This window comes from Ranitomeya imitator, chromosome 3 (assembly GCF_032444005.1).
Source record: "Ranitomeya imitator isolate aRanImi1 chromosome 3, aRanImi1.pri, whole genome shotgun sequence".
Taxonomy (NCBI): domain Eukaryota; kingdom Metazoa; phylum Chordata; class Amphibia; order Anura; family Dendrobatidae; genus Ranitomeya; species Ranitomeya imitator.
This window is the reverse complement of record NC_091284.1, coordinates 530,956,549-530,976,933: the sequence shown is the minus strand read 5'-3', so window position 1 is coordinate 530,976,933 and position 20,385 is coordinate 530,956,549. Positions and strand designations below refer to the sequence as shown.

At 45.7% G+C, this 20,385-nt stretch overlaps 1 protein-coding gene across 7 annotated transcripts in view; it reads left to right on the top strand.

Moving 5' to 3' along the window:
• NF1 (neurofibromin 1) overlaps window positions 1–20,385 on the top strand; it is a 399,313-nt gene that overhangs the window by 88,054 nt on the left and 290,874 nt on the right. For 4 of the 7 annotated variants that reach the window (XM_069757801.1, XM_069757800.1, XM_069757797.1 and 1 more), the window contains exons 13-19: window positions 3,515–3,670; window positions 7,065–7,178; window positions 7,664–7,743; window positions 8,881–9,004; window positions 9,121–9,367; window positions 12,475–12,548; window positions 12,656–12,739. In XM_069757801.1, coding sequence (XP_069613902.1) covers window positions 3,515–3,670; window positions 7,065–7,178; window positions 7,664–7,743; window positions 8,881–9,004; window positions 9,121–9,367; window positions 12,475–12,548; window positions 12,656–12,739 — 879 coding nt within the window. The remainder of the gene's footprint in view (window positions 1–3,514; window positions 3,671–7,064; window positions 7,179–7,663; window positions 7,744–8,880; window positions 9,005–9,120; window positions 9,368–12,474; window positions 12,549–12,655; window positions 12,740–20,385) is intronic. The other 3 variants (XM_069757802.1, XM_069757799.1, XM_069757798.1) reach the window with 1 other exon arrangement.

Genomic DNA, 20,385 nt, shown 5'->3' with positions numbered 1-20,385 from the left:
TAACCCTTGGGAAAATAAAAAATTCTGGGCTAAAAAATTATTTTTGAGGAAAGAAAACGTATTTATTATTTTCACTGCTCTGTGTTATGAACTTCTGTGAAGCACTTGGGGGTTCAAAGTGCTCACCTCACATCTAGATAAGTTCCTTTCGGGGTCTAGTTTCCAAAATGGGGTCACTTGTGGGGGGTTTCTACTGTTTAGCCACATCAGGGGCTCTGCAAACGCAACGTGACGCCCGCAGAGCATTCCATCAAAGTCTGCATTTCAAAACGTCACTACTTCACTTCCGAGCCCCAGCATGTGCCTAAACAGTGGTTTACCCCCACATATGGGGTATCAGCGTACTCAGGAGAAACTGGACAACAACTTTTGGGGTCAAATTTCTCCTGTTACCCTTGGGAAAATAAAAAATTGCGGGCTAAAATTCATTTTTGAGAAAATAATTTTTTTTTTTTATTTTCATGGCTCTGCGTTATAAACTTCTGTGAAGCACTTGAGGGTTCAAAGTGCTCACTACACATCTAGATTAGTTCCTTTGGGGGTCTAGTTTCCAAAATGGGGTAATTTGTGGGGGATCTCCAATGTTTAGGCACACAGGGGCTCTCCAAACGCGACATGGTGTCCGCTAATGATTGGAGATAATTTTCCATTTAAAAAGCCAAATGGCGTGCCTTCCCTTCTGAGCCCTGCCGTGCGCCCAAACAGTGGTTTACCCCCACATATGGGGTATCTGCATACTCAGGACAAACTGGACAACAACATTTGTGGTCCAATTTCTCCTATTACCATTGGCAAAATAGGAAATTCCAGGCTAAAAAATCATTTTTGAGAAAAGAAAAATTATTTTTTATTTTCATGGCTCTGCATTATAAACTTCTGTGAAGCACCTGGGGGTTTAAAGTGCTCAGTATGCATCTAGATAAGTTCCTTGGGGGGTCTAGTTTCCAAAATGGGGTCACTTGTGGGGGAGCTCCATTGCATAGGCACACAGGGGCTCTCCAAATGCGACATGGTGTCCGCTAACAATTGGAGCTAATTTTCCATTCAAAAAGTTAAAAGGCGCGCCTTCCCTTCCGAGCCCTGCCGTGTGCCCAAACAGTGGTTTACCCCCACATATGAGGTATCGGCGTACTCGGGAGAAATTGCTCAACAAATTTTAGGATCCATTTTATCCTATTGCCCATGTGAAAATGAAAAAATTGAGGCGAAAATAAATTTTTTGTGAAAAAAAAGTACTTTTTCATTTTTACGGATCAATTTGTGAAGCACCTGAGGGTTTAAAGTGCTCACTAGGCATCTAGATAAGTTCCTTGGGGGGTCCAGTTTCCAAAATGGGGTCACTTGTGGGGGAGCTCCAATGTTTAAGCACACAGGGTCTCTCCAAACGCGACATGGTGTCCGCTATCGATGGAGATAATTTTTCATTCAAAAAGTCAAATGGCGCTCCTTCCCTTCCGAGCCTTACCATGTGCCCAAACAGTGGTTTACCCCCACATGTGAAGTATCGGTGTACTCAGGAGAAATTGCCAAACAAATTTTAGGATCCATTTTATCCTGTTGTCCATGTGAAAATGAAAAAATTGAGGCTAAAAGAATTTTTTTGTGAAAAAAAAGTACTTTTTCATTTTTACGGATCAATTTGTGAAGCACCTGGGGGTTTAAAGGGCTCACTATGCATCTAGATAAGTTCCTTGGGGCGTCTAGTTTCCAAAATGGGGTCACTTGTGGGGGAGCTCCAATTTTTAGGCACACGGGGGCTCTCCAAATGTGACATGGTGTCCGCTAAAGAGTGCAGCCAATTTTTCATTCAAAAAGTCAAATGGCGCTCCTTCCCTTCCAAGCCCTGCCGTGCGCCCAAACAGTGGTTTACCCCCACATATGAGGTATCAGCGTACTCAGGACAAATTGGACAACAACGTACGTGGTTCAGTTTCTCCTTTTACCATTGGGAAAATAAAAAAATTGTTGCTGAAAAATCATTTTTGTGACTAAAAAGTTAAATGTTCATTTTTTCCTTCCATGTTGCTTCTGCTGCTGTGAAGCACCTGAAGGGTTAATAAACTTCTTGAATGTGGTTTTGTGCACCTTGAGGGGTGCAGTTTTTAGAATGGTGTCACTTTTGGGTATTTTCAGCCATATAGACCCCTCAAACTGACTTCAAATGTGAGGTGGTCCCTAAAAAAAATGGTTTTGTAAATTTCGTTGTAAAAATGAGAAATCGCTGGTCAAATTTTAACCCTTATAACTTCCTAGCAAAAAAAAATTTTGTTTCCAAAATTGTGCTGATGTAAAGTAGACGTGTGGGAAATGTTATTTATTAACTATTTTGTGTCACATAACTCTCTGGTTTAACAGAATAAAAATTCAAAATGTGAAAATTGCGAAATTTTCAAAATTTTCGCCAAATTTCCGTTTTTATCACAAATAAACACAGAATTTTTTGACCTAAATTTACCACTAACATGAAGCCCAATATGTCACGAAAAAACAATCTCAGAACCGCTAGGATCCATTGAAGCGTTCCTGAGTTATTACCTCATGAAGGGACACTGGTCAGAATTGCAAAAAACGGCAAGGTCTTTAAGGTCAAAATAGGCTGGGTCATGAAGGGGTTAAGAATACTAAGTTGAGACAAGCCTTGTATTCAGAAGTTCTAAATGTTGTAGAATACAATATGGTACCTCGTGTAATTAGTTACTGTATCACATCTCTCCACATTTTTTACACTTCCCATTGGGCTTGCTTTTTTTTGGTCTGTATAGCTCATCCACATTTATAGCTCATTTACATTTTGGTTTATATCACATATGGAAGGATCAGATGTATCACACAATCACAATGTTAAGTGTCAGTTTTTTGTTATCCTTAAAGGGTGCGTTCACACAAGCAAAATTTCCACTGCCGATTTTACTGCCAATCCACATCAAATTTTCAAATAAATCCATGTGTTAAATAGAGAAAGCGATGCGGTCTGCCTCTGATTTCAGCCCATGTGTTGGAATATGTGACATCTGCAGAAAAACATTTGCAGCATAAAAATTTACTTGCTGCGGAATTAAAAAGTGCACCGCTCGTCAATTTCTGCTTCTTTTCCCAGCGTATGGATGAGATGTGAATAAAATCATCTTTCCTCCCATAAATCAAACCAAGAAATGCTGCAGAATATCTGCTCCATGTGAACATAGCCTAAATGTGCTAACAATGGCAAATTCTACTGTGAACCTCTGCTGATACAGGTTTGTCTGTAGTCTGCCAGCTTAATGGTTAAAAAGGAAACTGATACATAGCAATGATAGGGATACATTTCGGATAATTGACAAGGTTCCTTATATTATCTGATGAGAAGCCTCATTGACCACTAGTAATTTTATGATGTGAAAATGTTGCAGGATTGCAGACAAGCTGCTACCCTATGGTCTATCCTTGTTTGTTGTGCAGTCAGCATAATGATGGATTGTATATTTCCCAGTCTCTTTCTTCTAAATGTATAGTTTATCATTTCTTCTATTGACAGTATACTGGAATTTTTCCTCAGAGTCTTACATTTAAAGAGAAAATGCCATACCTTAAATTTAAAGAGAAGCCCACCGATCTGGAGACCAGAAGTTATAAGTACTTATTGTTGTCTATTGTCAAACTCATCCATGGGGACCCAAAGCTGCTTTTGTATGTAAGTAGAGTAAATTGGCCATTTAAGTTACCTTTGTCCAGGTATCCTGATGATTCTGAGGAGTGTCATTCTGTAAGGCTTGGTTCCCATTGCGTTAATGGGAAAGCGCTAACGGACAGCGTTGCACGGCGAAATTAACGCCGTGCAACGCGTCCGTTAGCGCGCCCATTCACGGCAATGGGAACGCACAGCACTAGCGCGTGCCATGTTCGGCACGCGCTAGCGACGCGCCGGTGTTTCCTGGCGCGCCGCGGACGCTGCTCGCAGCGTCCGAGGCGCGCCCGCGGTCCGTTCCCCGCTCTCGCAGATCGGGGATCTGCGAGATCGGGGACGTTACCGCGACCCCGGGACGCGGCCACATTAAAAACATTGCGTTAGCGCAACCCGCTATCGCTAAACGGGTTGCACTAACGCAATGTGACCCTAGCCTAATGGATATATAGGGCCGGTCACCATTCATATCAAGTCCGTCATTGTAAATTTTTGCATTCTCCATTAAATGGAAACTGAACTTTCAATAATATTTGCGTACATTTATATAGTGCAATCAAATTTAAGAAAATTAATAATATATGTTATTAGAGATAAATGCTTCTTTCTACACTTATGAGCCACTTCTTCCCCTACTTCCTTTTGAACTCACCATTTACTCAGAAAAATCTACTCAACTCCATTTTGCTCACGATGTGTCAGTTTTCACGGCAATTTTAAGTCTATGGATAGGGAGGAGGAGAGTAGTAGTGTGAAAAGCTTAGAGACAGGCTGCAAATTCTTATCCCAGCTCTGGATTCACAGCTACCCTGCTACTTCTGGCTATGTTCTGCCGAAGGGAAGGGCAGGAATCCCTTCCTGTGTTTTCACTGTATGTGATACCATCGCAGCTTGTCTCTTCCATTAGCTCAGAGATGGCTGAAAATTAAAGAAAGCATGTGTAGAGAGAGGGGGGGGGGGGGGGAGGGACTCTCAAAAAATGCAGGATAAAAGTCCTATAATGGCCAGATAGTGTTATTCCTCATGTACACACACGGCAGCCTATTCTGAAAAGTTACTTTAAAATATAGTTCCCTCTAAGTAATAAGGGTATGTGCACACTTTAAGAAGAATTTGTTGCAGACATTTCTGCATAAAAAAAACACATCTTTTGGAAGGAAAAATGCATAAACAAAATTTGCGTTTTTGATGCTTTTTTTTTTCTCCTTTTATCCCATAGGCATTAAAATGAGTGAAAAATGCTGAAAGAATTGACATACTGCAGATTTGTAACTGCTTCAAATTTACAAGGAAAGATTAAAGGGAACCTGTCATACCCAAAATCGATGGTGAGGTAAGCTCACCGTCATCAGGGTCTTATCTACAGCATTCTGTAATGCTGTAGATAAACCGCCGATGTAACCTGAAAGAGGAGAAAAAGATGTTAGCTGCAGTCCGGTCAAATGGGTGTCTCAGGTCCACTCCGGCGCCTCCCATCTTTATTCCATGACGTCCTCTTCTGGTCTTCACGCTGCGGCTCCGGCGTAGCCGTACTTTGTCTGCCCTGTTGAGGGCAGAGGAAAGTACTACAGTGCGCAGGTGCCGGAAAGGTCAGAGAGGCCCAGAACCTGCGCACTGCAGTACTTTCCTCTGCCCTCAACAGGGCAGACAAAGTACGCCTGCGCCGGAGCCGCAGCGTGAAGACCAGAAGAGGACGTCATGGAATGAAGATGGGAGGCGCCGGAGCGGACCTGAGACACCCATCGGAGCATGACCGCCCCTGGGTGAGTATAATCTAACGTCTTTTTCTCCTCTTTCAGGTTACATCGGGGGCTTATCTACAGCATTACAGAATGCTGTAGATAAGCCCCTGATGACGGGGAGCTTACCTCACCATCGATTTTGGGGGTGACAGGTTCCCTTTAAGCAACATGTGCATGAGATTTCAGATATTTCATTCACTTTACTGGGAAAGTAAAATACTGTGTTTTTTTTTTTCTTGAGGGCAAAAACACAGGAAAAAGTGACACGTGAACTTACCCTAATTTTAGAACATCTTTTCATAACTCTGCATCGTACTGTTATTCTTTTATTCCTCCTAAACATTTATGAAGAAATTGACTTTGGTGCTACTGTTCTTCTTATCAAAGGGGTATGTTATGAGGGATACAGCCAGCACTTATTGAACAGTGCCAGTGTGAACATGACGCAAACTGGTAACACCCAGTAGTCAAGTTTATTATTACATTTTAAGGAGGAATAATAGAGGAACCGCACAGCAAAGATTTGTAAGAAAAGTTTAGGCCTTGCGGTATGGGTCCTAAATGTGTAAAATGGTAAGTACAGTAAGCAAAAAATAAGAACAGGCTGTTGTGCACACAACTTATGGGTATGCTGACTGTAGTACCTCTATACAACTCCATAATTGTATTGCCTTCTTACTGGTATTTATTTTCATAAAGTTTACATCATTAAATTATTTACCGTATTTTTCGGACTATAAGACGCACCGGACCATAAGACGCACCCCAAATTTTCAGAAGGAAAATGGGGAAAAAAATTAAGGCGTCAAATGGGGGTCAGTCTTACAGTCCTGAATTCAGCTTACCCTGGGGGGGGATCAGCAGCGCTGGTGGAGCGGAGGCACAGGGGGTGTTTGGTGGTCTGACGATGATATGACCCAGACTGGTGCGGCAGGTTCGGTGGTGCTCAGTAGTGCGGGGCCTCTGTTGACATTTTGTGAAAGCTCGGAGCCCCCGCACATCCATTTCTGCAATGCGTTGGTCTTCTGGAAATCCCATCCCAAGGCTGGTACTGCAGGTTCGGTAGTGCTGGGACTCCGGCGACATTTTGTGAAAGCCTGAAGCCACACACCTCCATTGCCTCAATGCTGTGGCCTCCGAGAAAATGGCCTTCCGGGTGGAGACAACGCATGCTCAGATTGAAATCTCTGCAGCGAGATTTCGCCTCCCAAGATCTAATTGCCGAGATCTCAATCTGCACATGCGCCGCCTGCGGCGGCCATTTTCCCGGAGGCCACAACATCGAGGCAATGGAAGTGTAGGGGCTCCTGGCTTCCACAAAAAGTCGCTGGACCACCCGCACCACCGAGCACCGCAGAACCTGCTGAGTCTTCCGCATCGGGATGGGAGGCGAGATCATTGCCCTGCAGCGTCGGACCACCGGAAGACTCGCCCGACTCCTGCTGCCACCTCGCTAATTGTAAGTACAGTACATTCCGACTATAAGACACACCCCTGTTTTCCCCAAAAATTTTTGGGAAAAAGTGCGTCTTATAGTCCAAAAAATACGGTATCTTATTTGGATAAAGTGTCATGTTACCGTCAAGCTGCCTGAATCTGAAGAAAAATAATAATTTGGAAATATCCTTTGATTTTCTTATATCGCGTGACTCTGTGTTTAGAACCCAGGAAAAGCTGGACCTGACACTCAGACCAGTACTGCCGAACTCATTAATGGTTTGGTACTGCTAGTCCCACAGACCAACATGACAGAGATAGCACAAGAAGCCATGGAGGTGAGAGATTTTGTGATTTTGGTACCAAACACATTAGAATGAAATTATTAATATATTTGACATTTTTTTTTAGAATGATGATCACAATTTTAAATCCAAGGCATGCGGTTTGTGTGCGCATCTTGCACAACTGTCATCTTGCCAGATAATAAAGCAGTGTACTTATGGTTCCACATATCGGTGCTGATATAGTTTATATAGGTATATTCCTATCACAGATGGAAGTAAATGATAGAGCCGTGCACATGAGCACATCTCTCCATTCGCTTATCTGCAGTCAGCCTCCATTCACCTCACCAGACACAAGGCCTTCAAGAGATGCCTATTGTTGAGATAGATATGGGTCCCAACACTAGCATCAATACATAGCAGGCCTTTAAAGCATTCCATAATTGGATGATGTAGGGGATACCTCTTCTGTACCTGACTTGATCTCTGAAAGTGCCATCTCTTTGATCTTCATGACTGTATTTTTTGCATAATAGGCATTGTTGGTCCTACATCAACCAGACAGCATTGAGCTGTGGAATCCAGATGCTCCAGTAGAGACTTTCTGGGAAATCAGGTATGTTTAGCAGCTGTGTAGTATGCTACTAGTAAGTGAAAGTTCTTTTTTTCTTCTAGCTAAGGGTGTTTTGTTCAGAAGTGAATGGCGCCCTAGTAAGAATTGAGGTTGACTTTTCTTTGTTAAAATAATATCTATTCATGGACAGACTTTTATGGTGGGCTCCCACTAGCCATTAAAAAGCACATAGATGAAATGTTGAAAAATAATTGTGTTAAAGGGGTTGTCTAGCCCTTTTGAAATACTTGGCAAGGATTGCAGCTTGCCGACTCCTACCTGTGTGTAATGTGCATACTGGAAGGCTGTGTGCACACATTGCATTTTTGCTTCATTTCTTTTCAGTGCAGATTTGGCACAAAACCTGAAGGTTGTCCCGATGCCAGCAAAGTGAATAAGAATCCTGAAGCCTCATGCACACGTTGCTTATTTGTGACTTGCAGATTTAAATCTGCAGCATGTTAATTCTTTCAATGTTTTTTGCTGCAGACTTCAACCATATTAAAGATACTAATATGCACCAAAAACGCAAATGAAAAGAGTGTGTTTTTGTTGTTGTGGTTTTTAAGCCAAAATATGCAGAAATTTCAGCACGAAATACTTGGTGTTCTCATACCCTTAAGATTCAACTTTGCTTGCTGGTTCCAGTAGTAGTCCCTTGACAGCAAGTGTTTGGCACATTTGAGATCAAGTGACAGCTAAATTCACAGCCACATCTCTCTATGTTCAATTATGAGACTCTGCTGAGGCTCTTTTCAGCACGTGATCGTAAGTATTTCTGTTGGTGTCACAATGTGCATTACACACCATTAGGATCAGTGGCATAACTTGAAACTCATGGGCCCCGATGCGAAAGTTCCAACGGGGCTCCCAAATATTTTAAATCTTTAGTAGCAAGAGTCTTTTTCTATAGGCCAAAGGGACTTTTAGGGCCCCCTAGGCTCCAGGGCCTGGGTGCGATTGCAACCCCTGCACCTGTTGTAGTTACACCCCTGATTAGGATTCATCAAGCTGGAGTGCTTGCTGAAGCTTTCACCAGGGCAGATGACCCATTTAGGAGTATTGTGTCGAATTTATTTCAGTACAAACACAAGTTGTACAATGGACAAATATTTTATTGAGGTTTTATTTTTCTTGTAGCTCTCAAATGATGTTCTCCATCTGTAAGAAATTGACCGGCCACCAAATGCTCAACAGCACAGAAGTTCTAAAATGGCTCCGAGAAATTTTGATTTGCAGAAATAAGTTTCTTCTAAAATACAAGGTATTTGTAAGAGTTGATGCTGTCTGCTGATCACTATGGCTTGTAGTTATGCTTTTTGCTCTTTATTTCTGTGAATATAGTGGCTAATGTATGTCTCTGAATTTGCTCATTTTTAGGAAAGTGCTGCGGCTGGAAGTGGAATCCCAATATGCCGGCAAGCTCAAACGAAATTAGAAGTTTCCCTCTACATGTTTCTCTGGAGCCCGGACATAGAAGCTGTTCTTGTGGCAATGTCGTGTTTCCGGAGCCTGTGTGAGGAGGCTGAAATCCGGTGTGGAGTGGATGAAGTGTCTGTCCACAATTTCTTGCCAAATTACAACACCTTCATGGAGTTTGCATCCGTCAGCAACATGATGTCAACTGGTAAGGACATTTATATCAAATATTTTTTAAGAGACAATATCTTTTATAACTATATCCCTGTATTGTGTGGGGAGAACTTTGTGATTTGGTTGAGGCGCAATGAGTCTTAAATGGAATCTGCCATGTCAAAAAAGTCTATTAACTTGCAGATATGGGGTTAATCTGCAGGTTAATAGCATTCTGAAGCCATGCGGCTGACGCACTGAAAACCCAGCTCCTGGGAGGAACAGAACTTTATTTCTTCCAGATACCTCCAGCTTTCAGTCATGCAGCAGTGTCCGGCACGGCTTCAGTCACTGCTCAGTACACAGATTGTGGCGGCTGTAACCGCACCCTGGCACTGGCTGACAACTGACTCAGTAGTTCTTCAGTACAGAGCCAGCTGTCAGTCAGTGCTGGGGCTTGGCTACATCTGTCGCTCACTATGTACTGACTGGTGACTGAAGCCGCACCGGACCTGTCACTATAACTGAAAGCCGGAGGCATCCAGGCGGAATAAAGTTAATTTCCTCTCGAGCCCCCATACTTTCTGTATGGTGTGCCGCATGGCTCTAAAATGCTAATAACCTGCAGATTGACTCTATATCAGCAGGCTAATAGTGTTTTTTGACATGACAGTTTCCCTTTAAACATGTTTGTTTTAGAATTAGTAGAAACAGGGCAGAGCGCTGGCTCAGTGGTTAGCACTTTTGCTTTCAACTTCCACCAAAGACGCCATCTATATGAAGTTTTTGTTCTTCCTTTGTTTGCGTGGGTTTCCTCTGGGTACTTTTTTCCCCATGTGTAGAAAACATACTGAAGGTGAATTTAGATTGAGCCTAAATGCGGTCACTGGTGTAAAGTGCTGCAGAATATGCTGGCACTATATAAGCAAGCATAATAACTAATGAGCCTTGCACAGACTTTGTCCTGCTGTTTTCTCAGGAATTGCACTGCTCATCTTTATTCTTCCTCTGTATGACTAGTCTTAGAATGCTCGGGAGAACAAAATAGACCACTTGAAGGTTATTCTCTGAAATATTTAAGCTTTTGTACATAATTGTGGAAATGCTCATACACTTGTTTGTTTCTATGTTGTATATCTGCTTTCTATTATTTGAGGATTTAGTAATGGTTTACAGTCCATGCTGTCTTCAAGAGGTTTCACATTTTCATTAATGGGTGAAATTGCAAAGTGCTTGTAAATACAAGTTACCGGTACTCGCAACAATTTCCAATGAGGGATAACTTGCAGAGTGGAGGTTGTTTTATTTCTATAGATTACTGCTTGTTGCTAAAGTCATCAGCTGCAGTTGATCATAAACAGCTGATTTCTTTGGCAAGGAGAGCAATGCTGGCAAGGATTTTGCCATAGAACTCGAATGCAGTACTCTGAAGATGTCCTGACGGTGGTGGGGTCGACCTGCCTCTGCTTGCAGCATGGGAAAGTGCACAATGTTGCTACTCTGAACTGTCAATAATTCAGGAGCACAATGTCCCAGCAAACAGGGTGATGAGCAGTGTGCCCCTGAAGAGCATGCATGTGAACAACCCTTTTTAGGGAACCTGTCACCAGAAAAAGTTCTATTAGCCTGCAGATATGGGTTTAATCTACAGGTTTGTCCTGTCCAAATCGATAAGTCTGCAGTCTCTCGGTGTCACTATAGACTTCGAACCCCCCCCCCCCCCCCCCCCCCGCGCACGCACTGTGAGCTTCAGGGATTCGCCGGTTTGTGACCCGGGCCTGGAGGGTATGTATGAGTTAAGGTACCGTCACACTTAGCGACGCTGCAGCGATACCGACAACGATCCGGATCGCTGCAGCGTCGCTGTTTGGTCGCTGGAGAGCTGTCACACAGACAGCTCTCCAGCGACCAACGATCCCGAGGTCCCCGGTAACCAGGGTAAACATCGGGTAACTAAGCGCAGGGCCGCGCTTAGTAACCCGCTGTTTACCCTGGTTACCAGTGTAAAAAAACAAACAGTACATACTTACATTCAGCTGTCTGTCCCTTGCCGTCTGGTTCCTGCACTGACTGCTGGCCGTAAAGTGAAAGTGAAAGCACAGCACAGCGGTGAGTCACACAGCGGTGACTCACCGCTGTGGCTGTGCTCTGCTTTCACTTTACGGCCAGCAGTCAGTGCAGGAACCAGACGGCAAGGGACAGACAGCTGAATGTAAGTATGTACTGTTTGTTTTTTTACGCTGGTAACCAGGGTAAACAGCGGGTTACTAAGCGCGGCCCTGCGCTTAGTTACCCGATGTTTACCCTGGTTACCAGTGAAGACATCGCTGAATCGGTGTCACACACGCCGATTCAGCGATGTCTACGGGGAGTCCAGCGACGAAATAAAGTTCTGGACTTTCTTCCCCGACCAGCGATCTCCCAGCAGGGGCCTGATCGCTGCTGCCTGTCACACTGGACGATATCGCTAGCGAGGACGCTGCAACGTCACGGATCGCTAGCGATATCGTCTAGTGTGACAGTACCTTTATACATACTCCCGGCAAGTGGGCATGTCCTCGCTTCCATACACTTGTATTGAACGAGATCTTGCCCACTGGCCCGGAGTATGTATAACTTGTACATATTCTTCGGTCCCCGGTCAGAAACCGGCGGATCACACAGAGTGACTGCAGACTTACCGATTTGGACTGGAAACCCCTTTAATAGCGTTAATTACCTGCCCGCACTTAGGCAGAATCTGGCAGCATTCCGTTTCAGCCACGGGGTGCTGCCGGGGCGGGCTCAGTCACCGCTCTTGAGTATAGAGAGCTGCTGCTGTAACCGCGCCCCCTGACCAGTGTCAGTCAGGGCCGGGGCACAGTTAGACGTCCCTCTGTATACTCAGAGCAGTGACTGAGCCCTCGCCGGCACCACTCCATGGCTGAAACTGAATGCTGCTTGTGAGAATAAAGTTCATTTTCTCCCTGCAGCGTTCTGCGAAGTTCAGGCACCTGACCGGTTATTAACGCTAATAATTTGCGGATTAACCCCATTAATGCAGGATAATAGCGTATTCTATGGTAAAGGTTCCCCTTTAAAGCAAACAGAAAGCATACTTGAGGCACAGCTGCTCTTCTCTTCAGTGACTAAATGCCATGAATATTTCCTATTGTCTCTTAGGCAGAGCAGCTCTACAGAAGCGAGTTATGGCCTTACTTAGAAGAATAGAACATCCAACAGCTGGAAACACAGAGGTAAGGTATTCATTTCTGGCAAACAGTTTTTTTTTTTTTTAAATGTATAGGTTAATTTATAGCTCGCAAGTGACATTTCTAAATATTGAAATATGTCTTATTTTTAGGCATGGGAAGACACGCATGCAAAGTGGGAGCAGGCAACAAAATTAATCTTAAACTTCCCAAAGACTAAACTGGAAGATGGTCAGGTAGAGAAATGTTTGATGGATTTTTTTTTTGTGAAAGTTTGAAAATAAAATGTAATCCCACCTCCTGTGTAAAGCCACTATCTATATACTTAGTTTCTCCTACGCCTCATTGGGGGACACAAGGCCATGGGTGTTATGCTGCTGCCACTAGGAGGACACTAAGCAATACAGAAGAATAGCTCCTCCCCTGCAGTATACACCCTCCTGCTGGCTCCAAGTGAACCAGTTCTTGCTTAGTGTCTGTAGAAGGCACTTGGGTCTGCTTTCAGACCCCACCGTTTATATTTTTATTCTATTTTTCCCTTAACGGAGCGAATGGGGGCGACAAATCCTTTCTAGGTTTCGATCTCCCCCGAACCATCAATAAACAAGAACGCGGAGCGTCCCTCCCCGTACCCTTTCCTGCACCGTTGGATGCCAGCCCTGAGCTCACTTTACGGGTGACGGTTCCTTCGCGTTCCGATCTACTCCCTCCATAGCAGGCGACCACACGGAGTAGCCCTCCATTTACCTCTCCTGGAGCCAGGTGCATAACTGGACATGATGTTAATGGCGTCCGTGCAGCTCCCCACTGCATCACCACTGTTACAGCGGATGATGGAAGGCAGCAGAAGCTCTCCACCCCCTCCCTGATGATGGCAACGGTGGATTGAGCACCAGCCCACCGCATCTACCGTGAGTACACTTGTGAGGCCAAGGCGCTGGGTGGTCCTGGTCCCTGGGATAAGGGAGGTCCGCAGATACCTTAAAGCCTGGGTCCGTGGGTCACGGCAGTCGGCACAAATAGCGGTCGCGGCGCTGCAGGCCGCAAGCTTAAAATTTAGCCCCCGGCCTTTTCTCTCTTCCAGGCCGGAACGTTGGCTCCGCCCACCGGCAGTTACCGCCGCCCACTCTCTCTGGCGCTTCTTGTTCTGCGAGAAGCGCCTTCTCTTCCTGATCTCGGTGGCCATCTCTGGACACCCACAGGGTTGATGCTGCAGCGCTGCTCCAGCGTTTTGAATCACAGCTCCAGGGATTAGCGTTTAATGTGGATACATTGCGGACCTCCCCCGGGGACTCAAGACACAGGACCTGGGTAAGCTGCAGAAACATAGCTTAACCCTTCCCCTGCTAGTAAGCGCTCTCCTCAAGGCTACATTATGTCTCAATCAAAGCCTAATAAAAAGTCTGGGAAAACCCACACTGTGTTTTTTGCTGCTTGTACTCTTGTAAGGTATCTCTACCCTGGGGTCACAATACTGCGTTATGCTTAGGACTGCTTAGGAACCACCTGTTACTGATACCGAACCCAGTGAGCCTAGTCCCCCTGAGTGGGCTACCTCCCTTTCGTTCCGAAACCCTTCCTCTAACCAGGGCACTCTTACGAACAACGCTTCCGATGATCAGAACCCCTTGTACACTAGGGGACGTACCTTACCAAGAACCCCTTGTACACTAGGGGTCGTACCTTACCAAGGAGCTCTCGCTCTTCCAGGAAAAGGATTCATTCCTTGTCCCCAGACCATCACCGGGAATCGGGTTCTGAGAGTACCATTTCTCGCTCCCCCTCCCTTGGGGCTAGTAGAGAACCTGTCTCAGAGGACGATTCTCACACGTTGCTAGATCAGAAATTTCAACACGATCAGGAGACTCTCGACTCTCTCATTGAGTCAGTAAACAAGGCCCTGAAGCTAGATGAGGAACCGTTGTCTAAAACGGATCATGCTGTGTCCTTTAAGAGGACCAAGCGAGCTCACAGTGTTCGCCAATCATCCCGAATTTAAGGAAATCGTTGAATCTCATCGGATCCGTCCAGATAAATGCTTCACAGGGCAAAAGCCCATGGAGTCAAAATATCCCTTTGCTTCTAATCTAAGAAAGGATTGATCACAGTCTCCTCCGGTAGATCCTCCAGTATCGCGCCTAGCTACTAAATCTATTTTATTCTCTTCAGAGGGCGCCTCGATTAAAAAGCCCTCCGATCGTCAGATCGACAATATGGCTCGTTCAGCTTTTGAAGCCTCAGCAGCCACACTCTTTCCATCTTTTGCCGCTACGTGGGTGGCTAAGGCTATGACCCATTGGGCTGAAGTCTTGTCTTCAGCTGTTCTGGATACCAATCTTCCCCCTGAGGTAGCAGACCTTGCTACTCAGATAGCATAGAAGAACAAACGGAGTTAATGTCCATAAAAATTAGCAAATTTTATTAGTTACATAAATAACCATAGCCATTTAAATATACAAGTCATATATCAATACACATTTGATTTACAAGCAAAAGAGGGTGGGGGTAGCAAAGATGGAAAAAGCACAGCATGGATAATCCTGAATGCCATATATATTTTTTTCTAAAGTGCATAGTGCAAGTAAGAAATGGGCCTAGGACTAGATATTGTCATGTTACCAGAAAAATCATGAGCTAATCACTATAATAGGTATATTGAGCCCTGCGCACAGGCTCAGATACTGGAAATCAGATCTGTAATCAGAAAAAAGCAGCATCGCCCCCTGACGAAGCTGACGCGAAACGCGTGTTGGGGCCACGGCGTGGAGCATCCTGGCTGCCACTATTTGGGTAAGGACTAGTGTGGGTTCACTTCCCCCCCTATTTTTTCTGATTACTGATCTGATTTCCAGTATCTGAGCCTGTGCGCAAGGCTCAATATACCTATTATAGTGATAGGCTCATGATTTTTCTGGTAACATGACAATATCTACTCTTATATATATGGCATTCAGGATTATCCATGCTGTGCTTTTTCCATCTATGACTTGTATATTTATATGGCTATGGTTGTTATTTATGTAACTAATAAAATTTGTTAATTTTTATGGACATTAACTCCGTTTGTTCTTCTATGCTGCTAATTGTTGGAGTGTCCTCTCGGTATTTGTGATTGAGCATCTCCCCGGGAAGCTCCCCCACTGGGGTGTGAGCATGGTGGAGAAATTTTGAAAAATATCTTTCAATTTGGGCTTTTTGTGTTATCTTGCTACTCAGATAGCCAGAGCTGGGGATTTTCTACTGACCGCGTCTCTGGATGCCGCTGACTGCGCTTCTCAAGCAGCAGCAAACGCCATCACCATTCGGAGGTCCTTGTGGCTCAGGGACTGGCGTGCGGATTCTGCTTCCAAAAGGTCATTGACTTCTTTACCATATCAGAGTGGTCGCCTTTTTGGCGAAAAACTCGATTAATTAATTTTCGATGCCACTGGAGGGAAGAGTAAGGCTACGTTCACATTAGCGTTCTGCCGGGCTGCGTCGGGCGCAGCCGTGGCGACGCATGCGCCATGCGCCCCTATATTTAACATGGGCGCATGGACATGCGTTGTGCTGCGTTTTGCGACGCATGTGTTATTTTGCCGCCAGCATAGGGCGCAGAGGACGCAGCAAGTTGCATTTTTTTTTGCGTCCAAAATTCGGCAAAAAAGGACGCATGCGTCGCAAAACGCTGCGTTTTAGCCTGCGTTTTGTTGCGTTTTTGTTTGCGTTGTGCGTTGCGTATCCGACGCAACATCGCACAATGCAAATGTGAACGTAGCCTAAATTTCTCCCACAGCAGAGACCCTTTCGGCCCTTTCGGAACCAGCAACAGCAGGCTCGGTACCGAATTTTTATTTTTTTTTTTTCCGTTCCAACTCGAATTGGTCCTCTGCTTCCACATCTTCCGGACCCGGCCGGGCACAACGTAGGGATAGAGGCCGCCTGCTTTCCTTCAGCGATGCGTGGCTCTCAGTCGTTCACGACGAATGGGTCCGCGACCTAGTGTCCTCCGGATACCAGATAGAATTCTCTCTTCCACCAAATCGTTTTTTCCTGTCTTCTCCTCCCAGTGCAAAGGCATCAGAGTTCTTCCGAGCCATAAGCTCTCTAAAGGAAGACGGGGTTATTATCTCGGTCCCTGAAAGCGAAAGGTTTCAAGGTTTTTATTCAAACCTGTTCATTGTTCCATAGAAGGACGGTACAGTACGGCCCATACTGGACCTGAAACTGTTGAACAAGTTCGTCAGGGTACGACGGTTCCGAATGGAATCGTTTCGTTCTGTCTTCGCCTCCATGGAATAAGGCGGGTTCCTCGCATCTATAGACATCCAGGACATGTAATTCCACATTCCAATTTTCCCTTCTCACCAGAGGTTCCTTCGCTTCGCAGTTCAGGAACAACACTTCCAATTCGTTGCTTTGGCCTTCAGCCTCGCCACCGCTCCCAGGGCATTCACCAAGGTCATGGCAGCCGCCGTGGCCATCCTTCACACCCGAGGCGTGGTGGTGCTACCGTATCTAGACGATATCCTCATCAAAGGCCCCTCTTTCCGCGCCTGCAAGGAGGCTGTGAACATCACAATAGATTCTCTTTCTCGCCTGGGTTGGAAGATAAACTTCAAAAAATCTTCCCCAGTACCGGCTCAGCGAATTTCCTCTCTAGGAATGATACTGGACTCGTCCCAGAGGTTGGTGCTTCTTCCCCCGGAAAAGATCTCAGCCTTACAGCGGGAAGCTCAGAAGCTCTCTCAACCTCGCACTCACTCTCTGCGCTTCAGTATAAGAGTCCTCGGCAGGATGGTAGCAGCCATGGAGGCGGTTCCATTTGCCCAATTACACCTCCGTCCATTACAGCATGCTCTCCTGGCTGTTTGGGACAGGAACCCGTTCTCCCTCGACCGTCGGTTCTTCCTTCCCCAGTGAGTCAGACAGTCTCTCAGGTGGTGGACATTGAAGTCCTCCATGAATCAAGGGAAGTCTTTTCTTCCAGTACATTGGCTAGTTGTGACAACAGATGCCAGTCTTCTAGGCTGGGGAGCGGTGTTCCTACATCACACTGCTCAGGGCCGCTGGTCACTTCAGGAATCACGCTTTCCGATCAACATCTTAGAAATTCGGGCAATCAGGTTAGCTCTTCTCCAATTCCATCCCTTCCTGGCGGGTTGTCCCATCAGGATTCAGTCCGACAATGCCACTGCAGTGGCATACATCAACCGACAGGGGGAACCCGCAGCATCGCAGCTATGAGCGAGGTAGGCCACATTCTCCGTTGGGCCGAGAAAAACTGCTCATTGATTTCTGCGGTTCACATCCCGGGAGTGGACAATTGGGAGGCAGATTTCCTCAGTTGTCAAGGCCTCGACTCCGGGGAGTGGTCTCTCCATCCGGAGATCTTCCACCAGATCTGCTGCCGTGGGGGAACTCCGGACGTGGACCTAATGACCTCACGGCTAAATTCCAAAGTTCCCAACTTCATAGCTCGGTCCCACGATCCAGCAGCCATCGGGGCAGATGCACTCGTACTCCCGTGGCACAATTTTTGGCTTCCGTACATATTTCCCGCTCCCCTTACTGCCGAGAGTCATCAAGAAGATCAGAGCGGAGGGAGTACCAGTAATCCTGATTGCGCCAGATTGGTCGCGCCGGGCATGGTATGCGGAACTAGTTCAACTAGTCGCCGATGTTCCCTGGCAATTACCGAATCGCGCAGACCTGCTATCACAGGGCCCCATTTACCACCAGAACTCCGAGGCCCTGTTTGATGGCATGGTCGTTGAGTCCTGGGTTCTAACCCAGACAGGTTTCTCTACGGAAGTCATCTCTACCATGATCAGCTCTAGAAAGCCTACATCTATGCGCATTTATCATCGCACTTGGAAAATTTTCTTTTCCTGGTGCAACGACCGGGGACGTTCTCCTCTTGAATTTTCCATTCCTTCCATCCTCGAATTTTTACAAACGGGTTTGGACTTACGTCTCGTCCTTAGTTCTCTCAAGGGGCAGATTTCAGCCCTGTCCGTTCTGTTCCAACGCAGGATTGCCAAAATATTACAAGTGAAAGACGTTCATTCAGGGAGTCTCCAATAGGGCGCCGCCCTATAAGATGCCGTTGGAACCATGGGACCTTAATCTGGTCTTCGGAGTCTTGCAAGAAGCTCCTTTCGAACCTCTACAGGAGATTTCCCTGTCCTTTCTTTCATGGAAGCTTGCCTTCCTGGTTGCGGTCACGTCCATTAGATGAGTTTCAGAGCTGGCGGCTTTGTCTTGTCAAGTTCCGTTCCTGAATTTTCATCAGGATAAGGTGGTTTTGAGAACATCACCGTCCTTTTTGCCAAAAGTTGTCTCATCCTTCCATCTCAATCAGGAGATTGTCTTGCTGTCACTCTGTCCGGCACCAGTACATTGCATTGAGAAGGCCCTCCACACACTGGATTTAGTGAGCGCTCTCAAGAGATACGTCTTGGGACGGCGTCTTTCCGCAGGTTAGATGCCCTGTTTGTGCTCCCAGAAGGGGGGCCAAGGAAGGGGTTTCCCGCTTCCAAGGCGACAATAGCCAAATGGATTCATTCAGCTATTTAGGGGTCCTACCGAGTCAGGTCATCCTGTCCCTGCAGGGATTAAGGCTCATTCTACTCGGTCAGTGGGTGCGTCTTGGGCCATCCGGCACTAAGCTTCGGCAGCACAAGTTTGCAGAGCTGCGACCTGGTCCAGACTGCATACGTTTACAAAACATTACCATATTCATTCTCAGGCCTCGGCAGATGCGACCGCCGGCAGACGAATTTTGCAGGTGGCTGTCCCGCATCTGTAACCTGTGGGTACAAGGAGCAACTACAGTTGATTGTTCCCCACCAAGGAACTGCTTTAGGATGTCCCAGGGTCCTGTGTCCCCCAATGAGGCGTAGGAGAAACAGGGATTTTTGTGTACTCGCTGTAAAAATCCTTTTCTCCGAGCCAATCATTGGGGGACACAGCACCCACCCTGTTAGCCTAACGGCTTTTGGTTTTCTGTGTTGGTTTGATTTTGACATAGTTCATCCTTGTTAAATGTTAAGCTCCTACTGCTTTGTTACCGAACTGGTTCACTTGGAGCCAGCAGGAGGGTGTATGCTGCAGGGGAGTATTTCTGTATTACTTAGTGTCGTCCTAGTGGCAGCAGCATAACACCCATGGTCCTGTGTCCCCCAATGATTGGCTCGGAGAAAAGGATTTTACAGTGAGTACACAAAAATCCCTGTTTCTTAAAGAGGCTGCCCCATGGACTTTTATTATTTTGAAATCTTTGTGTTTAGTGTCAGTGTGTTTAATATAGTCATCTACCACCTTCTTCTCCGGTGTCCAGCGCTATTCTGCTCCTCTTTTCAGTGACGTCACTGCTCTTTATAATATCCGGGTCACTCTATGCATTAGCAGAAAATATCTTTTACAGTGTAAGTCTAAAGAGCTTGGTTCTGACACTCCATAGGCTTACATTGTAAAAAGCACTTCCAGGTCACACACAGTGCAGTGTGAACCGGAGAGTCTGAAGAGCGGTGATGTCACTGAACAGAGGACTTGAGCGGAGCTGAATGCCAGAGAAGATGATGTTTGGTAAGGCTGGTTTCACACTTGCGTTTCAAAACGCATGCGTTTAAAAAAAAAACAACAAAAAAACGCATGGTGAAAAAACGCATGTAAACGCGTGCTTGTGGTAAAAAAAAAAAACGCGGCGTTTTGACGCGTTTACATGCGGTTTTTCATGCGCTTGCGTTTTTTAAACGCATGCAGATAAATGTGTGACAGTTGCCAATCATCAAAATAAAGTAAAAAACCCACTATAAACAGAAAGAGCTAGGGTTAGGGGTAGGGTTAGTAAATTGGCTTTGTAAGTTGTGGCCTCTGTTCACACGGGACGCATTACAGT